This window comes from Prenolepis imparis, unplaced genomic scaffold (genome assembly GCF_030444845.1).
Source record: "Prenolepis imparis isolate NDT839.2.m4 unplaced genomic scaffold, iyPreImpa1.0 SCAF_4, whole genome shotgun sequence".
Classification (NCBI taxonomy): domain Eukaryota; kingdom Metazoa; phylum Arthropoda; class Insecta; order Hymenoptera; family Formicidae; genus Prenolepis; species Prenolepis imparis.
The window spans coordinates 8,495,331-8,519,554 of record NW_028141162.1 but is presented as its reverse complement, the minus strand read 5'-3'; the positions used below and the strand labels follow the sequence as shown (position 1 = coordinate 8,519,554).

General features: G+C 34.8%; 2 protein-coding genes and 1 long non-coding RNA gene across 11 annotated transcripts in view; 1 reads left to right on the top strand and 2 right to left on the bottom strand.

The window, feature by feature from the left end:
• Positions 1–1,314: 1,314 nt before the first annotated feature.
• On the bottom strand, positions 1,315–4,152 carry LOC145935310 (uncharacterized). Of its 4 annotated transcripts, none has more exons than XR_014425199.1 (4): positions 3,803–4,152; positions 3,283–3,462; positions 3,022–3,205; positions 1,316–1,483 (listed from the first exon to the last, which is right to left on the bottom strand). It is a non-coding gene; the product is annotated as an uncharacterized LOC145935310 (long non-coding RNA). The 4 variants fall into 4 exon arrangements; XR_014425197.1 differs by lacking the exon at positions 1,316–1,483 and adding exons at positions 2,425–2,563; positions 2,678–2,858 and having other exon boundaries at positions 3,283–4,152; XR_014425198.1 differs by lacking the exon at positions 1,316–1,483 and adding exons at positions 2,425–2,560; positions 2,678–2,858 and having other exon boundaries at positions 3,283–4,152.
• A 14,197-nt stretch (positions 4,153–18,349) lies between these two features.
• Ten-a (Teneurin-a transmembrane protein) overlaps positions 18,350–24,224 on the top strand; it is a 466,667-nt gene continuing 460,792 nt past the window's right edge. For all 6 annotated transcript variants that reach the window (XM_083036192.1, XM_083036190.1, XM_083036191.1 and 3 more), the window contains exon 1: positions 18,350–19,733. The gene's annotated coding sequence lies outside the window, so the exon portion shown is untranslated. The remainder of the gene's footprint in view (positions 19,734–24,224) is intronic.
• LOC145935111 (uncharacterized) overlaps positions 20,281–24,224 on the bottom strand; it is a 194,950-nt gene continuing 191,006 nt past the window's right edge. The window contains exon 5 of the mRNA XM_083036198.1: positions 20,281–21,440. Within this exon, the coding sequence (XP_082892324.1) occupies positions 21,322–21,440 (119 nt within the window). The 3' untranslated portion in view covers positions 20,281–21,321. The remainder of the gene's footprint in view (positions 21,441–24,224) is intronic.

The window sequence follows — 24,224 nt, the reverse complement described above, 5'->3', positions numbered from 1 at the left end:
ATACATTTTAATAGTACATTGATTACAGAATCTTTTGGTATCAAACAGACACCAGCGTACAAATTTTTTAACTTGATATACATAAAATAATATTGCGTCGCATGGGATCAGCGGTAAAAAAGTATCGATTTCTAATATTTAAAGACGAGCCAAAAATTCATCGATTATACATTTTAATAGTACATTGATTACAGAATCTTTTGGTACCAAACAGACACCAGCGTACAAATTTTTTAACTTGATATACATAAAATAATGTTGCGTCGCATAGGGTCAGCGGTAAAAAAGTATCGATTTCTAATATTTTAAGACGAGCCAAAAATTCATCGATTATACATTTTAATAGTACATTGATTACAGAATCATTTGGTACCAAACAGACATCAGCGTACAAATTTTTTAACTTGATATACTTAAAATAATGGTGCGTCGCATAGGGTCAGCGGTAAAAAGTATCGATTTCCAATATTTAAGACGAGCCAAAAATTCATCGATTATACATTTTAATAGTACATTCATTACAGAATCATTTGGTACCAACCAGACACCAGCGTACAAATTTTTTAATTTGATAAACATAAAATAAGTATGCGTCGCACAGGGTCAGCCGCAAAAAAGTATTGATTTCTAATATTTAAAGACGAGCCAAAAATTCATCGATTATACATTTTAATAGTACATTGATTGCAGAATCTTTTGGTACCATGCAGACACCAGCGTACAAATTTTTTAATATGATATACATAAAATAAGTATGCGTCGTATAGGGTCAGCGGCAAAAATGTATCAATTTCTAATATTTTGAGACGAGCCAAAATTTCATCGATTATACATTTTAATAGTACATTGATTACAGAATCATTTGGTACCAAACAGACACCAGCGTACAATTGTTTTAACTTGATATACATAGAATAAGATTGCGTCGCATAGGGTCAACTGTAAAAAAGTATCGATTTCTAATATTTTAAGGCGAGCCAAAAATTCATCGTATATATATTTCAATAATGTATTATTTGCAGATTGTCTTTGTACCATAAGCATACCAGCGTACTATCTTTTTGGTCCAATATACGTTATATAAATCTGCGCCGTATGGGATTTGCGGCTTAAAAATTTTAATTTTTGATATTTCAAAACGTGCAAAAAATTAATCTTATATACATTTTAACAGTACATTGTCTGCACATTATCACGTGTTATGCGTGACTGCATGCATATATCGCGGTAATATATGTCGAAACTCATTTCTACTGCGCATTTCGTATGACAAAATCTGCATCACGATCATTTTACAATTGTTGATTGATTTTCGAAGGGAAAGTATAGTTTTCGGACTATTTTAAAAGTATGCTAAAGCCATCTGAAGTTATGTTTCATCAAAATATTTTTTTATCTAAAAATAGCACGCAATAATTTTTAGCGTGTATTTTCTCACCTTCGACGTCAAAATCCAACATGGCCGCAGCAAATGCCAAGGAACCTTAAAAAATTAAATAATATAAATAATATAAATAATATTTAAAACTTATAAATTATATTTAATAATATATTTTATAATTCTGAAAAAATACTACTTAATATTATATTCCTTCTTTCCTATTTCAGTCTTTTTCTCTCTTTCACCCTCTCTTTTATTTATTCTCTTTTTCTTATTTAATTTCAAATAAAACTTCCTCCTTTTTTCCTCTTCATTTTCCTTTATCTTTTTTTCTTTTCTTCTCTCTCTCTCCCTCTCTTTCTTTCTTTATCTATTAATAATATAATTAATAATATACAATTCATCTCTTTAACTTTAATAAAATATTTAAAGATAATTTACTTTATTTTATATTCCTTCTTCTCTCTTTTTCTATAATCTTTTTTTTCTCCCTCTCTTTTGCTTAATATTTCTCTTCTTTTATTTTAAATAAAGCTTTGTTTTCTTTTTTCTCTGTATTTCTATCTCCCTCTTTTTCTCTCTTTCTATTATTCTTTATCTATAAATGATAAAATTAATGATATAATTAATAATTATAATTCGTCTCCTATGCCCTTACACGACAAAATTAAAATAATTCAAATTAAAATGAATTGTACGCTGTGATTAGTGTGCTGTGATTGATCAAATCTGAAATTATGATGATTCTAATAAAATTTCAAATTTAACAAATCATAGCCACGGATCATTTTAAACTGAACATTTTAATTCTGTCACGAAAGTAGCCCATTTAACTTTAAATAAAATATTTAAAGGATTATTAAAATTACAATAATATTCGAACAATTAAAAAATTAATACCTAATAATTATTATAATCTGATATATTCCTTATTCTCTCTTTTCCTTCAATCATTTACCTTTTTTCTTTTATTCTCCATCTCTTCTTTAATTTTAAATAGAACTTTTCGCTTTTTTCTACTTTTACTTTTTCTTTCTCTCTCCTTTATTCATTTTCACTCTCTTATTTCCTTTTCTTATATTTTAAATAAAACTTTCTTCTCTTTTTCTCCTTTTCTTTTTTCTCTCTTTTATTTCCACTCTTTTTCTCTTTAGTCTCTTTCTTTCTATTCTTCTATATCTACTAATAATATAATTAATAATATAATTTATGTTTTCATTAAGAACTTTATAAATAAAACATTTTAAAAAACTATAATATTCAAATATTTAAAAAATCTAATAAAAATATTATTACCTAATTTTAAATTCATTCTTCTCTTTTTCTTTACCCTTTTTCACTCTTTCTTCCTATATTTTACTTATTCATCCTCTTTTCTAATTTTAAATAAAGCTTTCTACTCTTTTTTCTCTTCTTCCTTTTTTCACTTTTTTTTCTCTCTCTCTCTCTCTCTCTCTCTCATTCTTTCTATTCTTCTCTATTTATTAATAATATAATTAATAACATAATTAATAATTAATAATTAATAATTAGGTTCTTTTTTAACATTAATAAAATAAAACAAAAACAAATTAATTAAAAAGTTACTAAAATTATAATACTATTGAAACATTTAAACAATTCAATAAAAATTTTATTACTTAATATATTCCTTCTTCTCCCTTTTCCTTTTTCTTCTTTTCTTTTCTTCTTTCTCTTTTGCTTATTCATCCTCTTCTTTAATCTTAAATAAAGCTTTTTTTTCTACTCTCCCTTTATCTTTTTCTCTTTCTCTTCTTCTATTTTTGTCTATTAATAATATAATGCATCTCTCCTTTATATTAACTATAAATAAAATATTTTAAAAATTATTAAAGATATAATAATATTAAAACATTTAAAAAATTTAATAAAAATATTACCTAATATTATATTTTTTCTTCTCTCTTTTCCTTCAGTCATTCAATCAATCCTTTTTCTTTATTTCTTTTGCTTATTCTTTCTCTTCAATTTTAATTAAAAAGCCTTCTTCTCTTCTTCTCCTTTCTCTTTTTCTCTCTTTTTTTTCCTACTCTTTTTTCTCTCTTTCTATTCTTCTCTATCTATGAGTAATAAAATTAATGGTATAATTAAAAAAATAATTGGTCTTTTCTATAACTTTAAATAAAACATAAAAAAATTTATTAAAACTAATAATATTTAAACATTAACGAAGTAATATATAATTTAGTAATATTTTAATATTTTAATATTCTATAAGTAAATTAAATAATATTAATTATCAATAAAATTAAATAACATTAATAATATTTAACTATAGTACTTTATTAATAATATCTACACAACAATAACGCATAAAACTCTTGATAAAATAATGTAAATTGGATTAAATAATGCTTTATTTATTACATTTATAAAATATATATACTTTACTACACATACCTTTCTCTCTATTCTTTCCTACTTCCTCTTCCTCCTTTCTTCGTCTTCTTTATCTATATTTTCTTTAATTTAATTTAATGATATGTACACATAATATCATGTATATCATAATATAAACCACAATAATTGCATTCACAAATTGAATACACTATTAACCTCTGAATATATACATTTGAACTGTCAAAATGCGTATATACATTTGAACTGTCAAAATGCGTCGCTCAACCTTGACAGGCTTTTATCAATATGAAGTAATGTACAACGCAGCACACATCGAGATAACCAATCAGCATCGCGGAAAAGAGGCAACAATACTTGCGAGAATCGACTTAACATGCACTTTTTAGAAAAGGGATAAATATCAAATTATTTCAATTTTTTGAGCATTGATGTAAATATGCAAATTATTTTAATTTTTTAAGCACATAGATATATAGCATTTAAGCATTTAAGTATATAATATTTTTAATATTTCTTCAAGTTATATAGAATTTAACTAAAATATTTTAAATAAAAGATTTATATAACTTTCATTCATTATAATTTAAAGTTAACTAGATTTAATCAAAGTTAACTAGATTTGAGAAATTAAATTCATTCAGACATTTAAATGTAATATATTATTGTAGTAATTTATTGAGAAGTAAATTATTGAGAAAAATTGTGAAATTTTATACTTATGATTCATACGAATGTATTTATTAATTTGCGTGTCTATTTCGAAATTAATATCATCCAAAATATAAAATGCATCATATTTTTTTTATATGTTCTACTTCATGGAGACGTGAATAATTGCCAGTGTGATTTGCGAGTCGTGTACATCGCAACATAAATTTTGATGCGGTCAGTTTATTTGTAGTGCAACTGACAGTTGGTTTCCGCGAGATATAAAAATATCGAACTGACTATGCGAACGAAGAAACGTTTTTTTCCCAGCAAATTACAAATGAATAAATACATATGACAGTATATTCTGTAACGTTATTATGTATGGCAAAGTAGTATATGGATATCAACGATTGTTTTTATGATATTGAGTTTCCTGTCTTATGTGTCCATCGGTCTTTCCACAAGCCCGGATTATCATGGTAAAGTATCTACCAAAACGTAGATCGCGAATCGCTTTCGCAGGATGGATGATCTGTTCACGGTACATTTAAGTAACGCTTTATACAAGTCGGCTTTATGAGGGCTCAGACCTTAGTTGCGTGCACCGCATATAAAGACAACCTTTTGGTATATATTTCATGCGTTGAATTCTCGATGTAACGACGAGATTTTATGGACGATTTTATTCGCTTTCTATATATACACGAATAAATGTATATATCCAGGAACAAACAGCCATAACCGTGCTTATTCGAGTGAGTAAAAACGATACAAGTACTCTTGTCTCGCATAGAGAAAATATTTAACATTTATATCTTTGTGTGCCGATTTGCGCGTGATATCGCAAACAACTACTGTCGCAAAACAAAATACGAAAGAACTTCCTCAAGCATTTCGGGCGCGGCGTTCCCCTTACGCAGATATCGTTGCCGGAACTAAAGAAGTATCACAGGAAACATTTTATCCTGGACTCCCGGAAAATCTACCGGTTAAGCGGTGTACGCAATTTAAAGTCGCTACTTCTGTCCGTCCCGGGGGAATTAAGGGTCAGACACGGAGGCAAGTATATCGCCAGGAAGTCGGGTTCTCCGCAGCTTTTTTCCCTCCTATCCTGGTAATAAATTTTCAAGTCGTCCAGCGATGTCCTGTGGAACTCAGGAACGATGTTATAGACGGTGCTCGAGAACAAGAAGGGTGGTTATTCAGGGTACGTTCACAACCCTCCGCACATACTAACGTGGATTTACCGTGGATGGCCCATCCTCCACGTAACGACGAGTGACTGCGGAAGAGTCTATATACGCGTTCCCGGGGTAGAAAGTTATGGATAGTCTCATTGCTGTATCAATATCTCGTTAGGAGCTACGACAGAAATAAAAGCGAAATGTCCATTTTCCTTTTCAGGATTGAGACCAGCGCAATTGTAATGCATTTTGTAATGCATTCATCCTGATCAATTCGCCCATGCAAGCTCGAAATAATAGGAATAGCGGTACACAGTACTAGAAATGAATCGTTTTATATTTTATAGGAAATATGATCGATTATTGCATTGCGTAGAAACATTGCCGTACATTGCAAAATTACTGTAGCAACTATGCAGTTTGGGAATGATGGAAACGTTTAAATCGTTAAATAGGATTTTTAATACATGCGTGCATATGTTGGTTATCAATTGATAACTATTTACGTTTCGTCACTCATTAGAGGGAAAGGGGCGTCATTCCAAGTGTGCATGACGGCTTTGATTCGCAGCTTTATAATTGCATCGAAATTCGATTGAAATTTATGGTTGTAAAATAGAGATTTATAAGCGTATTATCCTATACTCTTAGTAATCCGAATTATATTTATCTAGAATATATACTGATATATTATTATTACAGCACATGTATATGTATATCGCATTTCGGTCTGATCCTGATATCGAGGTTTCACGGATCACTGCGCTTGGTCATTACATTCAATAACGAGAGAACCATGACCATGATTGAAATTTAGTTATTTAAATAGCATTGCCGATACTTTGTGATACAAAAGACAAATTGCTTTTTTGTCTTACTTAATATGGAATAACGGATTACATTCGATATAAAGATATATGAGACAGATATGTATGACTCTATGAAATAAACGGAAAATATGACGTAAAAGATTAGGTAATAGGAAAATTAGGTAATATTGCAATATTATTTTTTTTTACATATGTTAACTCGCATAATTAATTTTATTTTTATTAACGCTTCTCTGGCAGACCATGTTTCAACGCAATTGTCAGGGCCGCGATGTTCCTTTTATATTTACGACATAAGGGCGCGAACGAAGGTAATTCTTGCTTCCGCCGCAATGATCAATAAACCATCCCGTCCACGCTGCTGAACGACGCTTTATACTTCGATGGATGTAACGCCGAGGAAAGAGGCGGCAACTGGTGGTCGTAAGTACTTACGTACGTGTGGGTTCACCGCGTATACACGCAGTGAGCTGCCAACGATATAGTCAGCGAGACGAAAACACTCGCCTGCAAGGTCTAGTACTGGCGTAAATATACCAAATGGTAAGAGAGAGAGAGAGAAAAAGATGCGTAGCTGCAGTTCCAAAAACCATCGCTATCGGTCGCTTATGGAAACACAGCTCCGTAAATATTTTCGAGCACTTTGGTTTTGCGCAGTGTTACGATCGAACGGCGTTCTATATTTTTATACGAATGTGGAGCATTTTTAAATTACACATTTTGAATATTTTAAATATGCATTGAAATAGTAAAGTAATAGTATAGTATGAATAATGTAGCAATGAATCAAATAAAAGGGTGATTTTAATTATATTGAAACAGTTGGAATTATTTCGAACCATACGCGATTACACTATGTAGTTGCATAAAATAGAGTAAAAATAATTCTAGTCTAGAGAACATATTTAAACGAGTCTTGTTAAAATTGATGTACCGCATTGGCTTTGCCAATATGCAGATTTAATGCCAATTGCACGAAACGATTTTCAATCTAACAATTTCCAAATGTTATTCTGATTTTACATTCTCGTAAAAGCATCAGCGATCGCGAAAGAGAACACATATCTTTCGAAATATTTCACTCGATGTTGCGATTATTCTTTCAATGCAGCTGGTATAATATCTCGCGTTGCAGAGATAAAGTTACTAGATCCATAACAGGGGTCTCTGTTATTATGGATCGGCAAAGAGAGAAGAGGCAACTGGTGGCCGTAAGTATATACTTAGGCTCGCTTTCGCGTGTTTCTCCGCGCGCATCGTGCGCACATACGCGTCGCATCCGCGGCGAATTACCGCGGTGATATAGTTTGCAGCCGAAACAACCGTTTCTACTGTCTAGCAGTTGGCGTTTGGCCAGGTTCCATTTTCCGGTGCCGATGCGCCTCTTCTCGTCCATTATACGAGGATTAGTTAAGAGTACACTACGCTCTCCCTCTTCTGTACACATGTAATTACCGGTTACTCCTTCCCTACCCCATCACCGTCTCTCTTTCAGCGCAATTTCATCTCCCTCATTTTATTCACCGACATTTTGCGTATTCCGCTCTTTATCGTCCGACCGGACCTGCGTGCGGACGCGCCTCCGCATGGCATTTGCATCCCGTTAAACGTCGTAAACTTGTCAAAGTGCAGGCCGTTATGTGCAGGATCGTGAATCGCACCACAGCCGCGCCATGGGCAATGTTTGCGGTATCCTCCAGCAGGTGCCTGAAAGACAAAGCACCAGGGAGCGGCGTGGCTGGACGAGAATGGGAGGGTATATCTGCGCCGCGCCATTATTCCGAACGAATCGACGGACTTGAGTGCACTTAACGGGGATTAACGTTTTTATATCTCTATCTCGGGGCCCGAAGACGATATGCTAATGAGTTGATAATACCTGAAATTTGGCTAACGAGCTCCACTGTATTTCACTGTCGCAGCGACAAACAGACATACTGCGACGATTCTTGCGCATCTTAATTCAAACGGAAATCGCCGAACGTTGGAGTGCACTTAAGGTAGATTAAGACCTTGGCTGTAAGAAGATAAGTGTACGTCGATGTATCATCGGCATTGCAATCAAAGCTGCAAAAACGAAGACGATGCGTTAAATATCTTGGACGATTTAATGCGTGAATATTTTTCATTTGTGCGAATGCAAATGTATATTTGGAATAATGATGAAAAACTACGATGCACACATGTAGATTTAAGTTTGTTGCCATTAAATATAAAATTTAATTATGTACCAAATAGTTTCGATAATAGTTTCTATCATATTTGGTATGTAAAACTGTATTAATGTAAATTATATATTGAGATTAGGTTCTTATCAACAAATATCTTAATGATAACAGAGAGAGAGAGAGAGAGATAGAGTATGGCGTGATTAATTACTATTAATCTTAGATGCAAATGATGAATAGTGATTATCTGGCTCGCGGTAGCTAATTCTCGGCTATTTCAGTACCTAATACGTGACTCATAATTTATTTCACTGCGCTCGGAATATCGAGGCTTTCTCGAACTACATTTATGAATCATCGTCGCTTTTAATTTATGTATGTATACTAATCGCGTCAATTAATTTATTGAGATTTTATATGAATATTAACGTGTGGTTCTTACTTTTCGAATTTTTTCTGCGGCACCTTCCAGAAAGTTCCCAATCTATAAAAAAATAATTCTTGCCAAATTTCAGCTCGATCGGACAACGAGACCCCGGCTCATTAAATATTTGAGTACCCTTGTATTAAACTTTCTACACTGATTTTTAAACTGTATTTTCCAAAAATCTCGGCCTAGAAGATTTTTCTTTTTTTTAAATATGTGTGTCTTGCTTTTCTGCATCGTTTGGCCTTATGTCTCATTTAACTTCATGATTGAAGATTGAAGCTATGAATCTAGAAGAAATATCGACGAATGAAAGTATTAAGCGCGCAATTACGATATCGTAATATTCCTGAACTGCTAAAAAAGGCATCAAAAATTTCGTAATTGCGAAAATAGCTTTTTCGACAGATTCAATATAAGTAGGGATTTTATGTAGACTGACTCGTCCACTTGGTCAGAAAACGACACCTTTAAAGAAGATTTTCAAATTGTAATCAAATTTAAAACAACAATACAGCGGAAAGAGGAGTTAAAAGAGGATTACAGTAAACTAATTACTCTAGAAACGAAGACTAAAAATAGTATTTATTACAAGTTGTACCAAATTGCCGCCACTTCCCGGATTCGAAAAAAAAGACCTAAGGACTAAAAAAAAAATATATATATATATGTATACATACATATTGCAATTTTTAAAACATAGTAGGAAGCAATAGATTCTGGCATTTGGTATTTAAAGAAAAAAGAAAAGAGATTATAAGTCTAATCAGATGAGGCGGTCTTTGCCTGAACGCTCAGACGCTCGGCCACATACTGCGGTTTGGCTCTTGGTTCTCGGCTCTCGGGTTCATTCTTGGCTATGAAATTAAATTTCGCCGACAACACCGCTGCGCAGGAGTGGTGTCAGTGATGGGGATCAGTCTCGTGCGAGACGTGCAGCGTGGCGGACGCATGGGACGTACGAGTCCAATGGAAACGTAAGTATAGTGATCGAAAAATTCTTGTAAAAAATTCAATTTTTTTTTTTGCATTTTCTGTTAAAGATTTAAATAAATTTTTATGCATTGCATAATTACAATATACTTTTATGCATGCATTGCAATAATATTTTTTATGCATGCATTACAATTTTTAATATTTTATTAACAAAAAAAATAATATAACTTTGCGTCGCGCGCGTAATTATATTCAATTATATATATACACATTCTATCATTATAATACGATTCTTTTGACTCTGGCGTTATTATAAAATCTAATACCTGAAATTCATATCAATTGGCATTTTCCCTCGTTGTGGATCATCGCACGATAACGACGTGTGGCCACTACACTTTTTCATTCGTGTCGTCCGTCGATTTATGATCCTATTAGCCGATAATAGTGAAAAATACGGCTATGGGAATAACGATCTTAGCTTATAGTGATCATAAATGTAGAATAAAATGTCGCGCAACGCAAGGGGTAATACCGACGATGCGGCCAGGCTGAGCATATATTCACGGTAAGTGGCGTGAGTTATGAAAACTTCATGATATATCCAGGATACTTTATGCTTTCATGAAGGACCGCTGAAATAAAGTACAAGCGCGATGCTTTTCGCATACTCGCGTAATTAAAAACTATCCAGCGAGATGCATTCGCTATACAATGGGCAGACAAAAAGCTCTGAATTGAATCAACTTTTATTAAAATTAGTTACTTTTAATTAGAACAGCACACTATTAGGGAATGTGAATTTATGTAATAACATATATTTCCCGTAATAAGAGAATAATATTTAAAAATATAATTCAAGAGATAATTATAAGATATGACATATTTTATAGAAATATTGACTATGTAGAGCAATACATAGAGCTTTTTATTTCGACATTATTTATAATCCATAAACTATCGAAATACTGAAATAGATGACATAGAGTTTATTCAGTACAATCGAGAGCAGATAATATTCAGGAGATTCTGTATAATTAATAGTGTTTTAAAATATTCATATCAAAATTCTTACTAATTGTATATTTAGTTTAATATGAATTTCAATAACACCATGCGCATTGTAATCAAATATTCATTACATAATGTCATGATGAAAACCGTCAGTAGAGCCATCAGAGAATGCATTTATTCTGTACAGGTATAAGCAAAGGAACTTACTTCGTATGTTTCCGAGGTATAATCTTCGTGAAATTTAATAGTTTGAAAGCTAAGTTCATGGCTAAATAAACGAAGTCAATCTAACTTTATATTTAGGCAAACCTTTAAGCGTCGCGCGAATTGTAGTGGATAATTAGAAGTAAATTTATAATTACAAACGAGTACAATATTCACGTCGGGGGATGAACGAATCGTAATATTGAAATTTCTGAGAAGAGCGCTGTTATAATTTACATTGCGTAACTTGTATTATCTCTCCCGCAAAACGTTACGATATCTTCCCGAACTAACTGCGTCACGTATGTCTAATGTGTCTAGTTGGAAAAGTTAGCGCACAAGTATTATCTGGTTGATCTAAGCTAAGTTGGACAACGCCTTAAAGACGTTATACGCTTGGCCAATTTGATGAATATTAAGGGGCGCGTATTGAGTTAGAATCTGCAGTTGTAGTCATAGATAGCAAATTGGGAAAGTTGTAGTACCGCCGACGCTGCCAGAACGCGTTTGCGTCTTGTTGTATTATCTTAGAAACTTTCTGACGTCTTATAAGTTTCCAACTTTCGTTATATACGTATGCAGACTTGTGTCGCAAGAATTTCGCCATGACAGGTTGTTATTGAATACGAGTATAGGAACACATAAGATTTATTTATATTTTATCAACATATATGTATACGCATTATGTACATACATTACTTAAGAATAAGAAGAAAGAGTTCGTCGATCTAGAATAATGTGTGCGATATGGAAATTAAATTTTCTACACAATCTTATAAATTAATTTTATTTTTCATAATCTATAATATGCGAAAGAATAACAGAAATTGTATTGTTATTGTAAAGAATAATATGTATGTATAAATAACAATAAAAAAAAACTTGAGGAAGAAATATATTTTCTGTTTATTATTACGATTGAAAGGAAGATAGTAGATATAAAACGGAATTCACAAAGAGAAGCGTAGCATAGAATATAATTTTCATCTCGCGGAAATGTTTATTGTTTACACTAGAAGGGGAACATTCAGCCGACATTTAATCAGAGTATTTCAAGCGAGCGGTGGTAGTTCATGCCGTAAAACTCTCGAGACGAATCGTACACACTTGATGCATTCTTTGTGCTAAAGTTAGGGTAAACAAACTTAAAATGCTAAAAGAGAAACGCGAAGAGCAGATAATTGCAACGGACCACCAAGTGTATTCCATATGCTTCATTTAATTTCATTTGATTACATTTATTTGCACCAGTGTCTACAAATATGAATTTAAATATGTGTAACTGTATATGTATGTGTGTATATATGTATATAACTATGTAGCATTTTAAAATATTAAATTGACTAGTTGATATTTATATATATCATAATGTATATTCACTGCGAAGGAGAATCGAGTGTTATATTTAATCTTAATTAATTTGTGTTTTCGAGCATAATCAATGTATTTCATATTTTATCTACAATAATTAGCAATATTACGAGCTGCCTATATACAAGTACAATCTCTTCGTTATATCCATATCTGTGAGTTCTTTGAAGCATCGTTGAAAGGATAAATACATGTAACGACCATTCTGCACGCAAATTGAGAACGAGTCTGTACTTGTTTGCCTTGATTTACTCAGACAGCGTAACTAATATGTTACTTGATCTCAACATATGTATATATATTTAAATAAAAGTTTCGAATTAACTGCGAATATGTACCGAACTTCGATTGATATATTTATTTAATGATTCAAATAAACACAGACAATAATCGTTGCATCAGAATTTATTTCTTTATACATATAACTTGGTGAAGCGTCATCTTTGTTATAGAGTTTACTTGTCATATATTTTTAATAGAATTCCGCAATGTTTATATATTAACTATAGGTATAGGCGGGGGAAGAAAGAAAGAAAGAGAGAGAAAGGTAAGAGATATGTTATTCTCAATATTCACGTAATAGAGTGTGCTATCGCACGATGAGAAGATATGAACAGAATATAACGAAGACACGTAGAAAGCATGCTGCAATATATCATGCATAACAAGTGACTAGTCCGACTCTATGCCATGCACGAGTTGTCTAAGGGATGTTATTGCGCCAGAGACGCAATCACAATCATATTTCTTAACTATGGCGAAAGAGAAATACGGGCCTACATTTATCTCGCTTTATTGATAGCTATTTTTTTCTAGTCATGCTCTCTCAAACAACTTCTTTTCTATTTGTATAACATAATATACACGTAAGTCACTATATATATATATATATACTCGGGTTTACAATAAAGGCTGGGAGATTAGTTAGGCTTAAGATTAATTGATCGATTATTCAGTTAATCGACTACTTGTCTCTACTTTTCATTTAACACCTAAAATTCTTTCAACATGACCGTCTAAATATGTAGAGATATTATGGAAATGTCAGATCGGACGTTCACTCAAACATTATGTGAGCTCTTCCAACTATGTACGGATAATCCACACAGGTAGGTAGGTTATTCCGCGAATATAATAAACACGTCGCTTTGCAGTACGTGCTACGAAATTTAACGAAGATAGCAGATTCAACGAACAGAGTGTATTGAATACCGTGTGCATTGAGCATTACAAAGCACATTCTTTGATTAATTATTATAGCAACATATTTAATTCAACTTTATGAAACTCGCTTTCCGACGTATTTACAAGACTTGTGGTAAGTACTTTCTCCAATAATATAATACATAATTTCTTGTACTTGCAAACATTTAAATTCGAAATTGTGAATCTGTATTACTGTTTTTAATAAGTCTTCTTTTACAAAGTTATAAAGTTTCTTAAATGGTTTCAGTAATAGAAACTGTGCATCGAAGTTTAATAAAATAGTTAAATTATTTTATATTATTATTACGTAATATTTTTCTTACACATACTTGCAAAGATTGTTGTAGCCATCAGTCGTTTTTCGCCTTAGGATTCCTTTAAAGAAAATTACTTTACTTACCCTCCTTTCGTAAAAACCAGGTCGTAAATGCTCAAGCCATTTGACGTTAATTCTAGTTGATAATTCGGATGAAGTAACGTCAAGGCAAATTATCGAGGTAAAATAGAAATAATAGTTGTTGCACAAAGATACACAGTAATAAATATAAGTAACGAATAAACTGCAAAAGAAAAGGAAGGATAAGTAATTGCAATGTGTGAAATAGGCAATCTCGTTTATTGAAATTAATATTAAAATTGGTATAAGTCCGCGGAAAAGTAATGGCATTGTATGATCTTATATTTCTCCAAGTTCTACTTCAAGTGTTGGCCGAGACGATAATTTCTTTGCAGCGGAAAATTTAAATATCATTAAATTAAGATTTAAGGATATAAGATGAAAGTATAAGAGACGATTACGTTAACGTGATTAGAGAGATAAATCTAATTTACATTATCTCTGATATATATTATCAGATCTATAAAATTTATATTAGATAGGGATTTTAAATAAGATACGTTATATAAATATTTTATAATAGAAATAACAAACTTTGATAATAAAAAGAATTAACTTATAATAGAATTAACAGACTGATCAATAATCTTAATATTACTGTGTGAAGATTAAGACTTGAATTTAATAAGTGATAAGAGCAAAAATAGCAATATACAAAATAATCTGATACATCAAAGATTTAATATTCATAATATCAATTTAACAATTTACAAAGTAATAATTAACAGATTAATATATTACTAATTACTGTGACAGACAACCGTCGCGCTTTATATTGCAGAAACATTGGCACGGTTTAATCCTATGAAGTCACACCGGGGCATCACCGTCATTAGTCATGTTGTTTACTCTAGATTCTCGGGAAATACGCTGACAGCGTAGGGGTGTTTTCTTCCGCGCAACCTAGAATTTGCTACAACCTAGTAGAGAACGTGGGGCTTATCGAGTAATTCCATACGTCCTCGAGGCAGGTTATCACGACGAACACGTCTGTTCCTGTTACGCACGGAACGGAGGCTGTTCTCCGCGCACGAGACTCGATGCATCGGAATGATGCCGGCGCCCCGTTTACATTGTGCGATCGAGGAATACGGCTCGGCGAAACAGCAAAGGCGCAAAGCTAACGCGGTAGCAGTTGGCGGAATTAACGTATTCGCGTTACGCAGCCGCTCACCGCGGCTAGATGAATGCTAATTAGCGGAAGATGTACTGCTCTCTCTGCTTCTGGTAAGGCGCTATCTTCTACGACTAGCGTGATAGATATTATATCCGCAGTAGTCGACGACCTTTGTTTCGCAGTAGTACAAGTCGTTTACAAGCGCGGCGGTGTAGCTCTTGGGATCCGCGGTAACGCGTATATATGTATAGTATAATAGCATTCGCTGCTTTATTATGCAAAAAATATATTTACGATATACAAGCGTAGAGCATGATTGAATGAGGAATGGTTTATTCATGATCGACAGTACTTCTGCTCCCGAGAATATTTGAGTACATTTTCATTTACGCGAAAAAGGAGATTACCTATTATATCATTTTATAATAATTTTATTTCTCTGCGTTAGGGGAAAAAGCATGTTAACACATATAACACATACTGAGTTGATATATTTCGAGTTTAATAATAATTACTCTTTGTGTTCTATATTCAAACAAGAAGCGTATATAATTTGTATAACAATATTATATAATACATTTTAATTTTTTTATTTGTATTATTTTTCAATACTATTACTATTACATAAAAATATCTTGAAGAAAAGTTCGAAAAGTGAAAGTAATAGTTAAAAGTTTGATGTGGCAGCGAATAACATGTGGCAAGAGCCTGTGCGGGTTTACTGGTATAAACATCATCACGCCGTGTTATGCAAAGTGTCATAGAGGGAAATAGTTAGTTGCTCCGCTAACATATGAATTCTGCGTGGTTTCGTGCCCATTAACTAACGGTAATGATACGACAGAAATAGTTCCATCTACTTTGTCGTGCGACAAACTGTAATGGTGACGCAGGCCGAGTAATTTAATATAGCGTATAATTCAGCCGAAATCGCGAGGCCCTGAAACCTGTTACCGCGTCTGGTTAAAGCAGCCGTGAAAACGGATCTACGAACAGCTATAATAGCCGCTGCAAAGTTTTCGGCTGCGTTAGGATAATGTTCGAATCACCGTTGGTGTCCAACTAATGAGTAATTAGACTACCGACAGATTCGCACAATTTTAAGACTTTCATCGTAGCCGTATTTTAAGATAATAGGCTTTGCGGCGAGCTTGGCGAAACCATCTCTCCTTCTGCTACGAATAATAATAAATATAATCTTGCAAGATGCGTCAGAATCTCTTTAATCAAAAGATATCAAGATCAAGCATTATCTGTTATAAATATTGTTGATCGTGAATTTTAATTATATAAAAATAAGATAATGGATTGTTATATTTTAAATAGCTTAAAAAATTTGAGACACATGATGATAATCAGTTTTTCGATAATCTATAATTGAGTTTAATTAAATAACTGTCGATGGCATATGGATTTAATTATACCAATAAAGTAGCAGGCAATTATATTATATATAATGATATTATAGCTCAATTAAAAAAATGTGGAGCGTTAGAAATCAATAATATGATAGCCAATCTAAGAACACTAAAAAAAATTCCTGTCGATGTCTGACGGTGCGCATAACAGTAGCGCATTAATATGATTGTGTAAATTTGGAAGAATCGCAAGGTATGAAATCAGGACAACTTATATATGTTATGCTATATATCACTGCTTTTATTAATTAATTGCAATAATAAATAATAAATTGTTAATATAAACAAGTACTGTTACAATTCGCTTAATGACACATGAGATATGGTTTACCAGCACACTTTGCCGACAATGTTTTTCATCTAATTATTTTGAAATCATTATTCTTTTCTTGGAAATATAACAGGAATAATGTAGAGATGAGATGCAACTGGTGATTTTAACGGAGACATAAAACTTCTTATATTCAGAAACATTACCATAACGGTGTATTTCAGGTTGTACAATCTTGTTGTATAACTAGCATATATTACGAAAGCAATCGTGCAATGTAGTCAGATATATAATTTCAAACCGAATCAACTGCTTTTTAAAGAAACACATATACATTCGCAATATTTTTATTTTTACAATCTTTTTATAGTCAATTAAAAATTATATATATACGCATATATAATAATTATTAAATATATATATGTACATATGTATATATAAGTATTATAATATGTACATTATATTTAATGTAGGTACATTGTCATTATATACGTACATGCGATGGTACTAAATCGATATACCGTCTAAGCGCAAGGTAATTTTCCGTGAAGAAACAAGCGCGCAATTAGTCCCTAAATAGGCAATGTAGACTTTAGACTTAAAATACGTAACCATGAAACATTCGCCAAATTTCATCATAGTTTTAGCAGCCTATTTGCCGCACAGTACTTATTTTACCTGACAAATCTATGCGACCTGCAACGATAAAAATATGCACATAAGTGTCTAGAAAAATGTCTTATTTATTTTCTGCCACAAAAAAGTATCTAACGAGACAATTTAATGTTGTTAATGCCGCTTTCGCAAGACAATGTAATTTCAGTATTCATTTAATGTATCCTATATTAAGACAAATATTCATCTTCATGTTACATGCGTCCTGCGTCCTTTTCTTTTACACGTAGATACATATGCACCTTGAGGTTTCATCAGCAGTTACAACATAGTAGCAACAGCATATCGGCGCCGCTGCGGCAGGCGATACAAGACGCATAGTCACGAATGAAGCAAGTAGAGAGGAAGATAGAGAGAAAACAAGATGAGGGAAGCGAAGAGACGACATGAGAGAACGCGCAGAGATAGAGGAGACGAAGAGAGGAAGGAGAGAATGAAGCGCATAGCGAATGAACACGAGAGACAAGGAGAAAACGAAAGAGAAAGAGAGAGAGAGACTACCGGTACGGTGAGTGAAAATAGAATAAGAGGAGAGCAGGTAACAGGGAGGACGAGACCTACGGTGGGGGTCGCAGGGAGAGGAGAGTTTCCTCCTTTTCAACCCCCGTGTTGCCGCGTACCGCGCAGAGCGGCGCGTAGGTATACGTACACACTAGGCGTCTATATTTTATATCCGGTGTACCCGAGTTGTCGCTAGGGCGCAGACTCGAGCCAATCGGGGTCGGCCGGCTCGCCAGTTACTTTTCGCGATCCACCGTGGCCGCTCTTCCGCGGCGCAGGTAGACAGACGGACGACAGTCAGTTAGTCAGTCGGTGAGAAAGGGGTGGAAGGGTGTAAGAGAGAGGATCGGTGCGAGAGAATAGAAAAGCGAGGGAAAGAAAACGCGGAAACTGAGAGAGCGAAAAGGGGTGAAAACGGTGACGTACAAAATAAAAAAAAAGTAAAAAATAAAAAAGAAGGGTGAAAAGCACGAAAAGTGCAGAGGGAGAGAGAGAGCGAGAGCGAGAGAAAGGGGAGATTGAGAGAAAGAGGGAGATCATAGGTGCTAGCCCCCGTACCGGAGTCCGCATTCGCCGCACAAAAGCACAACTTGCGCACTGTTGCGCCGCGTTACCAAGCTACTGCGCGAGCAACCGAACTGTGCCGCTCAGCCACCCCTGCCGAGCAGTCGAGTGCTTTCGTGCGGAGTGTTTACGTCGTCGCGCGGGTAAACACGCACGTTGTCGCGACTCGTAGCTCTATCCCACGTACCAACCTACCCCTTTCTCCTTTCAATCAGCTGGAACGCTGGACGCTTGCTCGATCCCTCGCGTCGTTCGAGTGATGTTCCTGCGTTCTGTCAAACTCTGCGTTCTGTCTGTGAAAGAACAATTTCACGAAGCCAAAACGTGTGATCGCTGACCGCGCGATCGAATACGCGTCTAAAAAACCACGCGCTTTCGACAGAATATCCGATTTAAAACTGTTAAACATCTAGACGCGCGTGTGTCGCTCGTTCGTGAATTACAGAGACATTAGACTGATGCTCTCGCGTCTCAACTCGTGTGACACTTTGCGGGGCAATGTGTTATGAATTTACGTAAATTCGTTTCGATAGTTTCGCAAATTTCGTGTTTTCGGCTTTATCGCGTCGTAGTAATTACCCTGGTGTGCGCGCTCGCGAGGAATTGAGAGATTAGAGTCGCCGGAAATTCGCTAAAACGACGGTGTAGAGAAGCGTCGGGCAGCCGTGACAGTGCAGCCAGTGAGCGAAGGCTGCACCGATACGTGACTGACTTAACCCCGAGCTCATTCGTATATGTATGCACGTCGTTGCTCCGGAACTCTCACGTCGCCGCGAATTGAACCGCGTGAGTAGAGAGGCGGAAAGAGAGAAAGAGAGAGAGAGATAGACGTTGATCTCATCATCACCGTGGGTGTCACTACATCATCGTCGTCAGGCAGGGTGTACATGTGCGGACGTACGTAGTAGTCGTTTGTGCCTAACGTACACTCGCGCGGCAAAGTGACTACCCCGAAGTGCAGCGGTGATAAGAAGATACAGCCACGCGACGTGATCGTTAGCATAAATGACAAGCGCAGCCAAGGCATCGAACTGAGGTGAGTGAGTCTCGTTCGATTGTTGATATTTTTCTGGCGCGTCCGTTCGACCGATTCTAAAATTGGACGCGATACCTCGGCTGGATACATAGGATTTAATTAGAGGGAATAGGTTGGCACCGCTACATTAATCGTGCGAGTTCCCGTGTAAATGAAATTATAATCGAACGGCGGGTTGGGTCTCAAATTATGCTCTGCAGAGATAGACCTGAGGCGCTTGTGCTTCTGGTGTTACCGTGGCTCGTCTTTGGAGACCTTTCCGCCTTACTCCCGGATGGTACGTAATGAAAATTCAAGAAAACTCGGGAACTTTTCGTACTTTAGAATCCAACTCTTGTATGTACGAATGCCTTCTATATTATGTGAAGCTACGATGTAGACGATTACAATATACGCGGCTCTATGCGCGCCTCTCTCTTTTTAATTCGCTTTATGTATCCTCATTTAAAAAAAAAAGGATAAGACTTTAAAATTTATATATATTTTTATAAGTGTGAAAAAGAGATAATATTTAATAATATAAAATAGATAATATCTGATGCTAATATTGGTTGCGTAAAAGATAATTAAAATAAAAAGAAATATTTAGCCTAGAATGTATTCGTATAATGGCAATGTTTTCGCGTAAAATTAATTTATGACTTCTATTGCGTAATTACAGCATTTTAATCTTAATAATCAGTAAGTCATTGCGTAACTGGAGTGCATAATTAGCAGCGTACTTTTTTGTACTTGTTTCAGCGATCAAAGAAGTTTTAATGAAACTTTTTATGTCTTTGATCAAACATTTTTTGCTTCAACACACGATATTACTTCATGAATTGTTTCTCAAACTGAGAATAAGCTACAAAGAATAAGGATCTATAAAGCGAGTTTGTTTTGTCTGTCATCGATGATCTTTGGCAATAACGTTTTTAATCTTGCATCTTGGATATTTTTATCAAGATTGATCATAATAATGCTCTGCACAATATTGCTTCGATTCTGCCGCAAGGAATATATAAACACAAAAGATATACGCAAAAAAATCTATACTGACAATGAGATAAATCTTCTTCCGATTGTAACGTCAGATGAATGATCAGCATTCGTGTCACATACTTGTCATAAGTCGACGAGCGGAGAGGTCTGATCTCCATCGCTTTGGGGATCGCCAGGCTCGTTCTACATCCAGTGATCCGATGCAAGTGTCTAGGCCAGACGCCGATTCGAAGATGCACTCCGATGTGCATAGGCGTAATCGGAATACCGATTGCGCCGTGCATCTTCGATCGTTAAGTATGCCGGCCATCCCGGGTATGCGTAATGCTACCATGTAGTGCTGTCATTTTGCGTAGCTACGTAAACGTTCGATGGGTGCTGCTCGCGTACCATGGATAGAGGTATAGCTACCGCGTCACCGGAGAGAGAGGAGAATCCTATGCAAATATGCTGAAAGCATAGTCGGGACGCTCGCGGGGTTTTAACGCGTTACTTAGCTGTGCGTTACGTGTCGCCGACAGATCGATTTGCCTGACCTGCCTTCTTGTCTCGCCGCCTACCCTCATGTCCCTCGTCCACGGCCGCAAAAACTGGCCGCGAAATGTCATTAACGATAACGCGATCTATCGCTTCTTCCGCAAAGGCCGTCGATGATAGACGATTGAGGTGGTTTGCACCGCGAGTCTGCGCTCTCACTCTTGCATTTTCTTCTCGTCTCGACACCTTCTGTAAAAAGAAGAAAGAAATTTTTATGCGATTATATTCTGCCACGCTACCAATAGGTAATGCGATTCTGTATCGCATTCTAAAGAGCAATAAGGGTATTGTATAAGTGTGTAAATAGGCAAATTGATAGAATATAATATATGCTAATCTCGTTTTTGACTGTATAAATCGGATCAATTTACTATAATACCATTTATCTCCATAAAGTAGAGTTGATCGTAAGCGATTACTGCATGTGAGCCTGGCCGCGGTGGTAGCTGTTATCGCGGTACTTTGAAATACATTACGAGTACAGATACCGGTAAAAATAAATAGCCTAAGCGCACATAGAGCACTAGTAAGTGTCTAAATAGGTGTGCGAGAGCACAATATGTCGATTCGAATTTGATATCAAAGTTAGCTATGTGTGTCGCGAAAAATGATTGATTAAATTTATTGCTGAATACTATGAATACCAAGCGTGAGTTGACATTCTAATCGGAATATTATAATGATCGCTTTAACAATAATGCGTACATTGTAACGTATGAATTATTATGATGCGATTATCGAATTATTCACATTGTTTCTTTGTGAATGATGCATCATTTCACTTCACGTTCGGTATCATGCCTGACTGACTCTCCTATCCCTGTTATCCCAATCCCCATTAATTTTAATGGATGCCGGGCTGCAGACTTAACACTCATCTGCACAATAGACACCCCAGAACAATTACAGGACACGTGAAAATGCACGTATAACTACTGCATGGCGCTGGACATCATCACCCTGAAGAGCGCGTTGATTACATAGATTTATAAAATTACAGTTTTCGAGATGGAGAGAACGCGTAAATTCTATATAATAAAAAATATCCCCTATATATATATTAAATTAATAAGTAAAGATAAATTTATTACGTCTAAGAATAATGTTTGAAAAAATTTATTTAATTATTTATTAATCAAAGTGAAAGAATACGAAGAAAATCGATATTTCATTCCTCCGACGATTGTTATCACGAAGTGAAAAAATATCGGATTGCAACATTAACAACGCCTTTTTCGGCTATCGAAACTCTCCGACTCCGACGCTTTCAATCGTTTCTACCTCTCCTTTTGTTTACCGCGGACAGTATCCAATACCCATTAATTTTAATGATGAACGTGGTCAGTTTAACACGTACCGCGGTCATTGGTAGCAAGCTTGTAGGCAATAAATCATATCCCCTTGTCACTGAAAAGTGCATGGTTCAGATAAGTACGTACGTACGGCATGCCTATATCTGGGCTATTCTCACCCTCTCTACTCCGAACACATGTTTATATGTAGTATACTAGGTAGTTAAGGAACGTGATACCATTCTTAAATGCGATCCTGCGCGGGATGGCTAGCGGTTATCTGCTCTGTTAAAGAGGATAATAGTTTGTATAATCTCTCTCTCCTTGTGCTGCCGCATTTTTTATACTTATTTATTCTTTTATAAATTATTTACATTTTACATTTTTGCCTTATCAATATTATTAAGAGGTTCATGTCTTTTACAGTTTACTTAAGCTTTTTTGCTTATAAAAATAATATTATACGCTTCACGTGTATAATATTTTAACTACATTTCTCGTTAAGCCGATTTTAATTAGCAAAAAGTATGAAAGTATAAGTATACTGCACATGTGTAATATACCAGCTTAAAATTAGTTTAAACTTATAATACCTATCGCATAACATCCGTTTCTCAGAACTACATCGTGACATTATTCGCGTACCAGTAAAGTCGAAAAATTACTACGCACATTAGCGCGACGCCATAGCGATGAAAAATTATGCAACCGTGGCCCACTGAGAGCCGAGAACGAAAGGCCGCCGTGTAACCGGAAATTATTATAAATTTTATAAGACTGCTACGGTTTTATATAGAAGAAGGGAGAGATGAGTGGCCCTTTCGCGAGGGGAAAAAGAGAGAGGTGCGCTAATATCGCTAATATCCCGGCTTATCGATTAAAACCGTGCTCGTACATACACCACAGCCATGTTACGCATGTTAGCGACGAGAAACACGTGATAAAATGGACGTGCCGTGAAAAAATAATGTGCCTTTTAAATACCGAAATTACGCTAATTGTCGACGACTAACTAAAATTACAAATGTCGCTCGCCGCGTACAGAGAGAGAAAGAGAAAGATTCATTTGCCATCCCTGACGCGGCACAAGATCGTATATAGAATGAGAAAACTCGAGCCAAGATTTTCTTTGAAAACAGGTACGACTGTTAATGAGTCTCGTTATCTCGTTCACTCGCTCGTTGCCTACCAGTAACGAATTATAAACGCATGTCTTCATTTCCCCTTAAAATTACATGCTCCGCATATGGCAGTCATATAACTATAGTATCATTATTTTCACGTCGATTAAGAAGTTACTTCTAAGCAATTATTCAGGATCGTTGACATCATATCCATATAAACAAATTTGTATGAGTGTTATACATTTTTTATTAAATAATGATCAGATTTCTTTACTAGTAATAATTCATATATTCTACATCATTCGACTCTATAATTAATTATTTTATTTCTTTAATATTATTAATGATCGTTATACTTGTCAAATTATTATTAACAACAACAGTGTCCCGTTAAGTAATCGCTACATTGTACAATTTTTATTCAAAAATTCTCGGAAAGCTCTCTGATTTGGATTTTCTCGTGTATGCAAATGTGCTTGAACTAGATTTTCATACAACACTTCTTTCAGCGCGAATATAAATTCTCATACAACACTTCTTTCAACGCGAATATATGT